Consider the following 12,605-nt stretch of genomic DNA (forward strand, 5'->3'; position numbering starts at 1 on the left):
CGGGTACTCGGCACAAGCAACGATCTCGGGTATTCGGGCGTTTCGGCCGCCATACGGTATATTATGTATAACGAATCACTAATGATATTTAAGTAGAGAGGTTCGGGGTAAAAAAAAAAAAGAAAAGGATGAAAAATAAACAAATTTACTTCATATTTTATGATTAAAAAATAAGTAAGCATTTTTTTTATCACGGTCATTTATTTTATTGTAATTCTTCTATTATATATATATATAATTTAATTTAAAGTATTTTTTTTAAATACATATTTAATAGAAAATTATAAATTAAAATATATTTTTTAATGTTTTTTTATAAATATAATTCAATTATTTATGTTAATTTTTAATTTGTTTATATCTTTATTTTTATAATTTATATTATATTTATTTGATATTTTTATTTTAGATGTAAACTTTTAATTATTAATACACAAAGTTACATTTCATTCAAATTTAAATTTAAATATTTTAATATATTTAGTTTAGAATTTAATATATACATTAATTAAATGTTATTTATTTTAATTTTAGTATTAAAAAATTGTTATTATATTTATTTAGTGTTATTTTTATATTAATAATAAACTATTATATTTTATTAGTATTGGTTTAATTATTGTTTAATATGATCGAATCATTAAATCTTGAAATAATATATATAACCGTTTTGATTTTAAAAACATTACTTTTTATATATTTTTTTTTCTCCTTTATTTCTTGATTATTTTTAGCAATAAAGATACTCATCCACTCATATTTATTATTTTTAAAATTTTTGTAATTTTATTTTTAATATTTTTAATTTTTAATTGTTTGCTCAATCTTTAATATTGTATACATCGAATATAAAGTTGTGAATTTTATGAAGACATTTTCAAAAATATAACATATTGATTTTATGATGAATTATTAATTATAATCAATATATTTATTATCGTTACCAATTTTAAACTATGTTTTCTTATTTTAAATTATTAATTATAATCATATTGTTAAAACATATTTTATCTAAAGCCTTAAAAACTACGCCGGATGGCTATAAATGAACAAACCCACCGTTTGACAGGTTATAATAGAACCAACGTCATTCACAATAAATTTGCTCCATGTATTTATTATTATTATTATTGCAAAGACCTTGACTTTATTATTTCTACAATACTTATAAATTTAAAGATTTTGACTTTATTATTATTATTATTATTGTTATTGTTGTTGTTATTGTTGTTGTTGTTATTTAAAATTATTAAAAGTTTTTTTTTTAAAAAAAAAATTCAACATCTTTCTTGCATCGTTCATGATCGGAAGGTTGTCGCTTCGATTGTGGTGGTGTAGATTCACACCAACCTTTACTAATAGCTTCATAGAGTCAGGGACGGAGCCAGGATTTCAATACTGGGGGGCCGAGAATAAATAATATATAATTTATAATAAATGAAAATTAAAGTATCAAAAGCATATAAAAAAAAATATAAAAAAAAATTAAAATTGTTGGGGGGGCCGTGGCACCCGTAGGTCCCCCCTTGGCTCCGTCCTTGCATAGAGTGTTATGAGTTGAGGTCGCTTAACGAATTTGAGCCAAGATCTAAAAAACTTTTGTCACACGTACTTGTGATCATGTGTAGTGCTACGAAATCGCTTCTTCGATCATGGTGGTGTAGATTCGCATTGACCTTTGCCGATAGCTTCCCACAATGCTCCGAGTCAGGACTAATGACGAGGAGGAGTGTTGTGCGATCATCGACATCAATGTTGTGATCATCGTTAGAGTTAAGGTTTGTTGTTGTTGGAGCCAACGTCACCAGAGAAGAAGTGTTAGGAGTTTAGGGCTAAAGGCTTAAGGTCCTTCTATGGCATGAAGAACCCACCATTGTTTGCGTCTGAATAAGTCAACGTCTTCACAAACAACGCCAACTCCTTCAAACCCTTTGAGATGCCTTCATTGTTGTCATCATCAAGCTCCAAGCTCTGAAACAATGTGCAATATCGCGACATGGAGAACTCATCGCCATTATTCATGTTTGACATTAGTGTCTTTGCGAACAACAACACCTTCTTTAAAACCTCCAAGGTACCTTTGTCATTATAGCCATTGAGCTTTGGAGCGAAACTAACCTGAAACGCTTGAAGATCCTGTCTATGTTAAGGTCTGCTAGAACTTTACTGTCACCAAGCGACACAAAATAAGCGATGAACTGAATTTGAAAGAGATAAAATAAAAATAAAAAAAAATGATCATTTATCATAAAAAATAAAATTAATATAGTAATAAGAATTTTATCATCAAATAAATGTGAAACATTTAATTTAATTATTCATACATTTAATAGTATTTTTTTATTTCTTCACTAATAAATTATATAAAAATTACACTTTTATTTCTTGATCTACCCATAAACCATATGATATATCGGTTCAGGGTAGAAATCGTCTTGATTTGGATAATACCAATTGATTCTTTAATAAAAACACATTTATTTTCATAAATCTTTATATACTCTCTTTAAAGAATATTCTACCTTCTTTTCGGATATGCGTTCGTCCATGCACCTTCAGGTTCAGCTCTTCACCAAGCCCAACTCGGCTCATGCCTAATCCAGGCCCACGACATTGGGATCCTCCCTCCGGTTCGATCCGATACCTAAGCATGTAGTGGTAGTAATATATACTATATAAATTAAATTTTTAAATAATGAACCACCCACCAACTCCAACTACTCTCACGAGTCGGCATACTGGAAGGTTGTTTGTTTAGTGGGAGTGGGAGAGGCCACTTATTTTGGGGTTATCGTTTTGATGTATTCTATATATTCCATTTTTGTAGCCGGATCAATATCATGTTTCATATGATATAAGTTAGTCAAACAACAATCTGTAAATTGTTTTGTTTTCAAGCTACGTAAGTAAAGGAGTATTTATTTTTAAATTTTAATGAGTTATATAATAAAACATATCAATGGGGGGAATAATCTTGTACAAACGTCGCTAGGCACAGTTCAAAATTGAAAATTCTGCTTCTAGTGTCTGTTTAATCACATTGTGATATATGTAGGACATCCATTAAGTTTTGTAATAATTGTTTTAAGAATAACATCCAGACTAATTATTTCAACATGTGAATAATCACAGTGAAATCCTCTTACTCGTAACCAATCACCACTTACTACACAACACAAAATAAGTTAATGGTAAAAGATTTTATTAACTTATCAAACGACATCCGTTTAAACCTACCTACGACTGTTTCTAGTCAACTCAAACCCGATTTCTGATTTATTAGTAACATATCAGAAAGGAAACACAGATACATATGGCAATGTCGTTAATTCTTGTGTAGATTAGACTTTGAAACTACGAATTACAAATATACAAGCTGCAAGGGATGATACATAGTTATTTATAGACACTGGAATAAAAATGGTTTTCCTTTCTTTCTCGATTCTCGCATAACAATTGAATACAAGTTGTTATACAAAATGTCAGAACTTACTGATTGGCAAGTGCTAAAAATATGCCCTCCAAAGTTCCAACTGACTTCAGTTTTGTCCTCTACCCCCATCAAAAACTCGCTTCTTCCTATCAATGGCTTCGCCTCACAAACGCCAATAGGCCTAAGGCAGCCATAATTGCAGCTCCAGCAGCAATGGCATTGTGTGTCGTGCCCCATGCTTCTGGATTAGCATAGCTCAAACTTTCTGGACTTGAATCAGTTCCATAATCTCGTGTTCCAGAGTAGTCTAAATGCAATCTCAATCCCTACGAAATTCATCAATTCAAAGTCAAACTTATTTCAGACAGATTCCTTCAAATACTATCATTGTTGATAGGTTCAAATTCCGCTCAAGAGACAGCCAGGTTTAGATGATTGGACGTTAAAATGATACAAATTAAGCATTTTTTTAGTTACAATGTACCAAAGATTCTTTTACTATGCGGTTAAACTTAACTCCTTTTAACCTTTCTCTTAATTTATAAAATTCAATTTAAAAAATAGCCGTATCTGATAGACACGCATCTTTTATATTCTATCAACACCTTTATGTTCTTCCATAAAATAAAATGAACAAGTTTTTTCACCTTATAAGACAATTGATTCTTGACACCGACAATAAACGTTTTAGGTTTTGCTATTCCATTTTGATATATTTGTGATCCCATATAAAATTAAAAAAGAAAAATGAAAAAGACTCATTATCCTATCTTGCTTAATCTAACTTCAAAATAAATCTATAGCTCCTCTCCCTCCCACAAAAAAAAAAAGGAAAAAGAAAAAAAACAATCCATTTAACCATACCTTTAAACCAGCCGTCTTCGCGTGGTCCACAGCTGCAGTAAGATCATTGTCTGAAGCCAGTACAACTTTATCATGTTCTTCATCTTCATACTACACACAAATTAACTAGCTTGCATTAGGAAAATGGGAAAGACTGACTTTAGAATATAAATATAATATCTTCAAAATTACCAAAATCTGGGGCAGGTTCTTGGGGTCAATATCATCACCGACTCTCTGAACGATGGAAGTTATAACCTCTGCCAAGCTCCGAGTATCTGAAGTTGCATGCAAGCAGACAAACAACTCAGCTTATATTATTTTCTTAATGCTTAATTAACTTGAAAGTTGAAGGAGCTACTTCAGGCAATGAACAATTTTCTCGTTTAGGTTAAAGAATACCCATTATTACCTTCTTTCTTTCCTTCCTTTTATTTTTTTAAATAAAAAATTTAATAGAAGGAAAGAAGACGTATTTTATCAAAATGCATCATTATTTATTTCCTTAAAATAAAAACTCAAGTACACTTCTATGCATATTGTTCCCATAGTCCTAACCTATCATTCAATGTTGAACTACAGAAGTTTCTCACGTTTCATCACCATTCATTTCCCCTTCTCTTTCTCTCTGTTTTATTCATCAATATTAATATTAATGAAGCGGAATCCCCTGTTTGAATTAAATGGCTGTACAATATGCGCAACTAACATTACTCAAAACTAATAAAGAATGCAGATTTACGCATCAATTGACTGAAGACATGCAAACCAGTCACACTCAACTGAGACTCGTGAAACGACAACGGGATATGAGCATATATTATAACCATCATTAGCAATTTTGCATGTTAAAAGAGATAGATTGTTGAGAGGCAAAGCACACATGTAAGCAAAGACCTTATTGGAAATATGTAATTTGACATACCGCATGTGAACCTATGCAATCTACCCTTCCTGTCTTGTAATTTGAAGGAAAATGCGTTCTGCATGCTTGACCCAAGATAAGACATGGATCTCCCTGTTTCTCCTCCCTCAGAAATCATTTTCAAGGAACTGTCGCTGCCATGTAATCAACAATGAGTAATTAAATTAAAATATTGAAATAATTTTTCCTTGCAAAAATTGACGCATATACACATATGTAACCTTTGTGAATCGTCATCCTCATCATTTGCAGTTAAGGCCATGGCCGAATCCCAAAATTTTTGCATCATGGAGTTGGCAGCTTCATTGTTAAAATTGGCAGTATTTCCCACCTAATTAGTGGAGAAAATTATACCGTCATTACAAATGTTTCCCGAAAAATGATCATGGAAGCCGAAAAAAAGTTGAATTTAGGTATTATGGTGTCTGCCTATTCAACATAACATCAGAAATGTTCCAAACCCAGTAAGTAAAGGAAAATAATTTTAGAATTATATCCATTAGGAAAAACTGTTGAATATATTCTTTTTGTCTTGGGAGCTACACAATGCAAGCAGGGGAGGGAAAATCTGAACCCGGAGTCCCAGATACTTTTCGTCATTGATGGGACCCGACTCAGGCTACCATTGAGCATAAATTGAAAATAAGGGTAAAAGAAATCCTTGATGCATCATGGGATAAGCCAGCAACAAAAGTAATAAAGAATATTTTATTTTTTTCCTCTGTATCCACTAAGAATATAAACATGAAATTCAACTTAAGGGGGATTTTATATAAGGATTGACTTCTCTATAATGCTTGACAATTGGTAACTCTAAATATTCAATTTCATGACATGAAAGAGAGAAAAAGATATCTTACGCCAGTAAACGATTTGTACGACGCTAATCAACGTGATTAAAGGCACCAGTTTTTGTTTTAATGACTCTGGTCATGATGATGATGGAAAAGATGAAACAAGAAACGGTAAAAATTTACAACTCTGTCCAGCATTCTTTATGTTACGTCATAGAGTATGTGGAGGTTGAAGCAGAGAAAAAGAAAGGAAAAAAGTGACTTCTAATATCGGTTCATTAAGATTTTGGTTATTGCTACGGTGCCAGTTTATTTGAAAGGGTCGGGTGCCCCTTCTAATATCAGCAAATCAGATATTGAAATGTGTAAGTCATGGTCAATTCTCTCACAACCGGTCAAGGGATAATTTTGGAATTTCACTTGGAACATCTCTCGACGAAACTATCGTCTTCTTCGACGAATCTATTGTCTTCTCTGACAAAGTAAGTGACCCAATTGGTTTATTCCAAAAAAATCCCTCATCTTCTCCGACGAATTCGTCATCTATCAGGAAATTATTGTTCAGATAAGAAAGTTGGGGGCTGAACTGGATTGAGGGGCGAGGGAAGTCAGTGGTGTGTGAGGCTGTGATTAAGGAAGAGGTGGTGAAGAAAGTGTTGAAGAATAGCGTCGAGGCTTTGGTGGAGCTTAAACCTTGCTAGTTCCGCTGCTGCTGGTGCTCTCGATGGCTTCAACGCTCATGCTAGTAACATTGTTTCAGCTATTTACATAGCCACTGGACAGGATCCTGCTCAGAATGTCGAGAGTTCACACTGCATAACTATGATGGAACTTGTTGCCGTCGTGAGGGAATGGTGGAAGTGGAGGTTGTAGGTACTGTCCCAAGTGAAATTTCAAAATTGTCCCTTGACCAGTTATGAGAGAGCTGACCATGACTCAGCTTGTTAAACACACGTGTCAACATTTAATTTGCTGATGTAAAAGGCGTATCAAAACCCTCTCAAATAGCAATAGCCTAAGATTTTTAGTATGATATGCCACCTCCTTTTCTAATCTTAATACCCAGTTCCATGCTTTAAGAAAATTTACTAGATTTTGTATAACAACATCAAAACAAGATAAACAACGAAATAAGGACATGAAAAATAACAAGGTTAGCTGACAATAATTTATTCTGACTTACAAATAAATAGCCACATACCCCGTTAGAACAAGGATTCAATAGATGTTTCATGCAGTAAAAAGTAGTGGGTATAAACATAGTACAAGAAGCATACCTGACTAGCTGTCGCCACTGCCGCATGAGTGATATGAATCACATCAACCGTAGCAACAACAATGCCATCTGTTTTCAAATTTCAACTACACATCAGAAAATATTGATGCAATAACTTGTTAGTTACTCATCTCATATACTATTTATATTACCTCTATCAACCACTGGAAGATGCAAAAATTTTCCATCATGCATAGTGTGAAGTGCGTCGACAATTGGTGTGTCAATTATTGCACATTCTGGATTTGGAGTCATGACCTGTTGATTGTGTTGACTAAATGTCAATAAGAGGGACAAGAAACGATAATTGGACGAACACTCTGAAAAACAACTTTTCCTTCTAAAACATGGCAGGATAAACATGGCTGTAAACACCACTAGGTCTAGTCGTACCTTCTGAACAAGAGTTGACGATGGAGGAAGACTTTGTGCTATTACCCGCATCAATATATCTTTTGAACTGAAATTTTCATGCAGGTTATATAGTACATCAAAACTATTCCGAATTTCCGATGATAAATGTTGACAAAAAAAATTATTTTTCAGAGCAAGGCAAACGTAGAAAATGTGTATGTTTTCTGAAAAAGAAGGAGGGCTGGCAATGTCCATAGCAACACACTTACGTAAGAATACCACAAGGTTTGTCGTCAACTGCCACAACAGCACAACTTACACGAAGTTCTAGCATCTTCTTTGTCGTCGTCAAAACTGAGTCTGTTGGGGAAACTGTTACAACCCTGTAAAGTGCCACTATCTGGTGAGTTCACTTTGAATAAAATAACTCCAAACATGCAAAAAATAAAAAATAAAAAATCTGAGGTAACTTTTGTTCAGCTAAAACAAAAGAAGGTATTACCTACTTTGAATTCTCAGGAATAATTGTAGACAAAGATGGCTTAAATATCTGCTCGCGAAGAGTCTCAATGAATGACGAATTGGAGCCTGCACAAAGACCAAATTAGCATGAAACGAAACCAAGCCTATAGAAACTGGCAAGCTAACTACACTGTCCGATAATTAGAAATACAAACTAGGCATGCAAAAAGAAAATACTGTACAAACCAGGAGCAGATGTTCCCCAGTGTTTTTCGATACCTTCAACAGCTGCGGCAATTGCCTTTCCTTTCTCAGCTGCTCTTTCCATACGGGCAATGGCATCATACAAACACTTAGCTATGTCAAGTATGGCTACAACTTCTCCATTCTCCACCACAGGTAAATGTCTGAACCTCCCTGAAAACATAAATCATCCTTGTTTTTATTCATACAAAAATAGCAATTAGCGTGAAAAAGTATATTAAGTGCTTCTCTCCGTATACTAGTACCCACCTTGCACCATCTTTTGGAGGGCTTCCACAGCAAGAGTGTCAGAAAGGACAAATACAGGATTCCTTGTCATAACCTTGGAAGCAGGTGTTTCTTCGAGATTAAGCTCTCGGGCAATAACTCTTGTTGCTATGTCCTTTAACCACAAAATTAGGATAGCAAGTTACATATATAAAATAAAAAAGTGTAGAAATTCAAGGAAAAGTCCCAAAACTTTTTGTTCTTATTCTATCCTAAAAAGAAGCCGAATATTTATTTACCTTGTCTGTGAGGATTCCACAGAGCAAAGCATTAGAATCAGTTAGTAATAGAGCATCTACTTTGCGAGCAGCCATCCTACGGCAAGCTTCATAGACAGATGTTGTTTCAGGAACTGTCAATGCCTTTGAAAGCCGCAATGTTTTCACAGTTCTCTCTCCCCTGATCCAATGGCATCACAAATTAGTGGTTAATGAATGAATCAGTCATGAGAATGTGTTTCCATAAAGAGAAAATCACAATTGACAGGAGCACGAAGAGGATATGCGTATTGGTAATAATATTTGAATTTGAATTTGAATTTATGTATGGAATCTAATTAACAATTGAATTGAAAAGGAAACATATATCCACGAGAACAGCAAAGATGAATGTAAAAAAAAGGAGAATGAGAAGGTACGTGGTGCGTAATGAGGAAAACGTTTTACGAGTAGTTAAGTCTAGCGGTGAATAATCAGAAGGTTTCTTCTTGGAGCGCGTGGGGCTATTGGACAAGGAAGCGCTCCTTCGATAAGAACCACCGAGGCTTGACATGTTTATATATATATTTGTTTATCTTTCCCGGACGCTACCTAAGCGTTGAAATTGAAATGAAATGAGGAGTGTGGGTGCAATAGGAAGAGGAACGAGTGGGGGAAGGGGGTAGGGGCGGTCGGAAAATGAGGGTTTCCGGTGACCAGCCGGCGAGGAGAGAAAGAGAGAGAGAGGGTTGTGGAGGTGGAGCTGGGTGGAAAAAAAAGGCGGGGTGATGGGAGAGGAGAAGTTCAAGCCGATTCCAGGGGGACCAATGCCCTTGCTACACCTCATCACTCCTTTTTATTTATTTATTCACTGTCGTAACAGCAACTGCGCTCAATTCGGAAATCTGAGGCTAAGCCATGTAACGTGCTCTCCGATGACGCCAAACAAACAAACAATACCTTATATCCCTTTTTACCAATTTCGGATATGTGTTTTATCATATCATTGCTGTCACACATATGATATAATTATAAATTGTTTTCGCTAACATTGCAAATAGATTAAACTTGTCACTAATAAGGTTTTTCCATCTAAAAACGTTATATTGATCCACACGTCTTAAAACAATTATTACAATCATTGAGATAAGAGAATTGATTTTATAAACACAATTAAGATTGAGTATGTGTAAATATAGTAAAAAAAATAATATTTATAATAAATATTTTGATTACAATATTTTTATAGGGATTAAAACCACCAGTTTTTTTTTATCATTTTAAAACTACTAATTTAAATATATACTAAAATTATTCTTTAAATGAAAATTACTATCATAAATATTAAAATTAAGTTGCACATTCAAATACATGGTTAACCCAAGTAATACTATTATTTTAAGACTTGCTCCAAACACTGGCTTGCGTTAACATTTTTTTTATAGGGTGTTCATATGATTCGTAGAAGTTTCGCTAATATTAAGAGACGTGATATTAGTGGGTAACTAACGAGGATCAAATTGCAAACCTGTTTATTTCAAAGTCAGAGTCATAATCATGCAGCTGCACTACTTCATAAACTTCTGTAGCCGTTGATGCAGCTATTTCATGTTGTACCTCTTCAATTAATTGAAAGGTTTGCCTATCATATACTCACAATAATAATAATAATGAGTCCAGCTGACACACGAGATTAAAAAAAAATCTTCGAAATTAATCTATGTCCAGGGGTTGGGTGTTTTACATTTTAATATAATTAATTTTTAAAGAATTAATGTCGAAAGCATTGTAGCCGGAAAAACAAGTTTATATATAAATACATTTTTAAAAGAATAAATATAAATATGATTTGTAAATCTCATCCTCGAAAATAATTATTAAAAAGTATTTTTTTTAATAAACTACACCCCTATTGATTTCTCATTAAGCTCCAATGTGTTGATATATTTAAATACTATACATTTCTAAATGTTAACTCTTATTTTTTATGGTCTAATCTCTTAGGCTAGATTTTTCAAGCTGAACAATTTTTCTCGTACTATTAAATTTCCCAAATTAATGTTTTCATGGCTTTCTATGTGAAGGGTAATACCCTTATTTGGTTTAAGTGGTTATACAATAACAATTAATTAACTGATTAAATTTTTTTTATTTGAGTACTTGAATGTCATTTTGATCTATCTTTCTAAACAAAATTACTAAAAATTTGACAATACTTGATTGTTTCTAAATACCAACTTCATTTTAAAAAATATTATCTAAATTGAGTATTTGGACTATCTCCATCTACCCTTGTTTCTTTTCAAGTTTACTACCATAAATCAAATGTGAACTCGCAATCCTTAAACCTCAATCCATAGGACTTGCCAGATTAGTGGAGGATAAGATTTGTGATTCAAAACCTAATGGTGTGTTTGGATGAGTGATTTTACAAATTCAAGGAATTTTAAATTCTTAGTATTTGAATTACTTTGATTTCAATTTCTCATTTTTAAAATATTTTGTTTGGATAAGTCAATTCAAATTTTTTAAATTTTAAATTGTTAAGTTGGATATAATAATTCGATTCTACCATGATAAAATTGATTTTAAAAATATATTTATATGTTGATATTTTTGAATTAAATTTTATAAAAATAAATATTAGCTAACTTTTAAATATTTAATAATTTTAAAATTTAATATTAAATAATATTTAAAAATTTTAAAAATATTTTTTAATATTCAATAATTAAAAATATTAAGAGATAAGAGATAAGATAAAATATATAAGGGAAATAAGAAGAAAAAAATATACGAAGAATTTGAAATTCTTACTTTTTTGGGAGAATTTCAAATTCTACTATTTCAAGGAATTTCACAAATATTTAAATTTCAAATTCTTTATAAATTCTCCATCCAAACAAAGTATTTCACCTTAAAGAATTTGAAATTCTTCAAATAAATGAATTACTCCATTTAAATTCTTCATCCAAACACACAATAAAATCATTTCCCAATTCCTTCTTCCTGCACCTGTTTCTTTACAACCCTTGTCGGCCAACTCTTCCACCAACTTGTCCCCACCTTCCCTTCTTCTTAAATGTCGCACCCATGCTTAAATGCAAGAATGTCACATGAAATGACTTTGTTTCAATTGTGATGAAACATTTTACCTAGCCATAAATGTAACCCTAACCAATTCTTCCATTTACTCATTGACGAAAAATCACCTATCCTAGATCCACTTGACCCTCTTGATGACTCTCTTCTAGATCAAAACCGTTATTTTTCTTCAAGCCCTAACTGGTCAACTCTTCCCCCAGATTCTTCGTTTTCAAGGTTCCATTGATGGTCTTTTAGTAACCATCCTTATTGATACAAACAGTTATCACAAAACCATGTAACCCCACATCGCTCATTAATGACAACTTCCTATCATCCCAACACATGTTTCCCCTGTCATGGTGGGTAATGGTGCCCATATTCATTCATTGGGTCTTTCCAACCAAGTTTCCGTTCTCATCCAAAAAACACAATTCATAGTTCTAGTTTATTTGCTTCCCATCCAAGGAGTTGATATTGTGTTGGGCATTGAATGGTTACAAGCCTTGAGACCCATTACCTCTAATTTTTCTATTCTTTGTATGTCATTCGTCTATAATGACTCCTTTATCACTCTCTATGTAGATCAACCTCTAGTTAACCGTTCTACACGCCAACAACTTTGGCATTTTTTTCATATGGATGCCATTTAATCCCTTCACCTCCTCTCCATCACCAAAACTCTATCTCCTTTTTCCCTTGTTTT

The 12,605-nt window shown here is 32.9% G+C and overlaps 1 protein-coding gene across 6 annotated transcripts; it reads right to left on the reverse strand.

Moving 5' to 3' along the window:
- Positions 1-1,410: 1,410 nt before the first annotated feature.
- On the reverse strand, positions 1,411-9,582 carry LOC109816439 (CBS domain-containing protein CBSCBSPB1). Of its 6 annotated transcripts, none has more exons than XR_014431816.1 (16): positions 9,256-9,580; positions 8,858-9,017; positions 8,601-8,733; positions 8,334-8,504; positions 8,132-8,213; positions 7,895-8,008; positions 7,665-7,731; positions 7,424-7,529; positions 7,273-7,340; positions 5,423-5,532; positions 5,202-5,335; positions 4,469-4,554; positions 4,298-4,387; positions 3,494-3,759; positions 2,523-2,644; positions 1,411-2,118 (listed from the first exon to the last, which is right to left on the reverse strand). XR_014431816.1 is itself a non-coding variant. In XM_020381454.3 (14 exons), the coding sequence occupies exons 1-14, from the start codon at positions 9,387-9,389 to the stop codon at positions 3,583-3,585; spliced, it is 1,626 nt and encodes a 541-aa protein (XP_020237043.1). In that variant the 5' UTR covers positions 9,390-9,582; the 3' UTR covers positions 3,313-3,582. The 6 variants fall into 6 exon arrangements, 3 of the variants coding, with proteins under 3 accessions (XP_020237043.1, XP_082925252.1, XP_020237042.1); XR_014431817.1 differs by having other exon boundaries at positions 1,411-2,166; XR_014431818.1 differs by lacking the exon at positions 2,523-2,644 and having other exon boundaries at positions 9,256-9,581.
- Positions 9,583-12,605: the final 3,023 nt, after the last annotated feature.

This window comes from Cajanus cajan, chromosome 2 (assembly GCF_000230855.2).
Source record: "Cajanus cajan strain Asha chromosome 2, NIPB_CcT2T_4, whole genome shotgun sequence".
Classification (NCBI taxonomy): Eukaryota; Viridiplantae; Streptophyta; class Magnoliopsida; order Fabales; family Fabaceae; genus Cajanus; species Cajanus cajan.

Bases quoted from the DNA above. Each gene is read 5' to 3' on its own strand.
- LOC109816439 (XM_020381453.3), bottom strand. From the start codon at position 9,389: ATGTCAAGCCTCGGTGGTTCTTATCGAAGGAGCGCTTCCTTGTCCAAT. The intron at 7,732-7,894 runs GTAAGTGTGTTG...TGAAAATTTCAG, and splicing joins AAACCTTGTGGTATTCTTAC to TTCAAAAGATATATTGATGC. The intron at 3,760-4,297 runs GTATGGTTAAAT...TGAATTTCGTAG, and splicing joins CGAAGACGGCTGGTTTAAAG to GGATTGAGATTGCATTTAGA.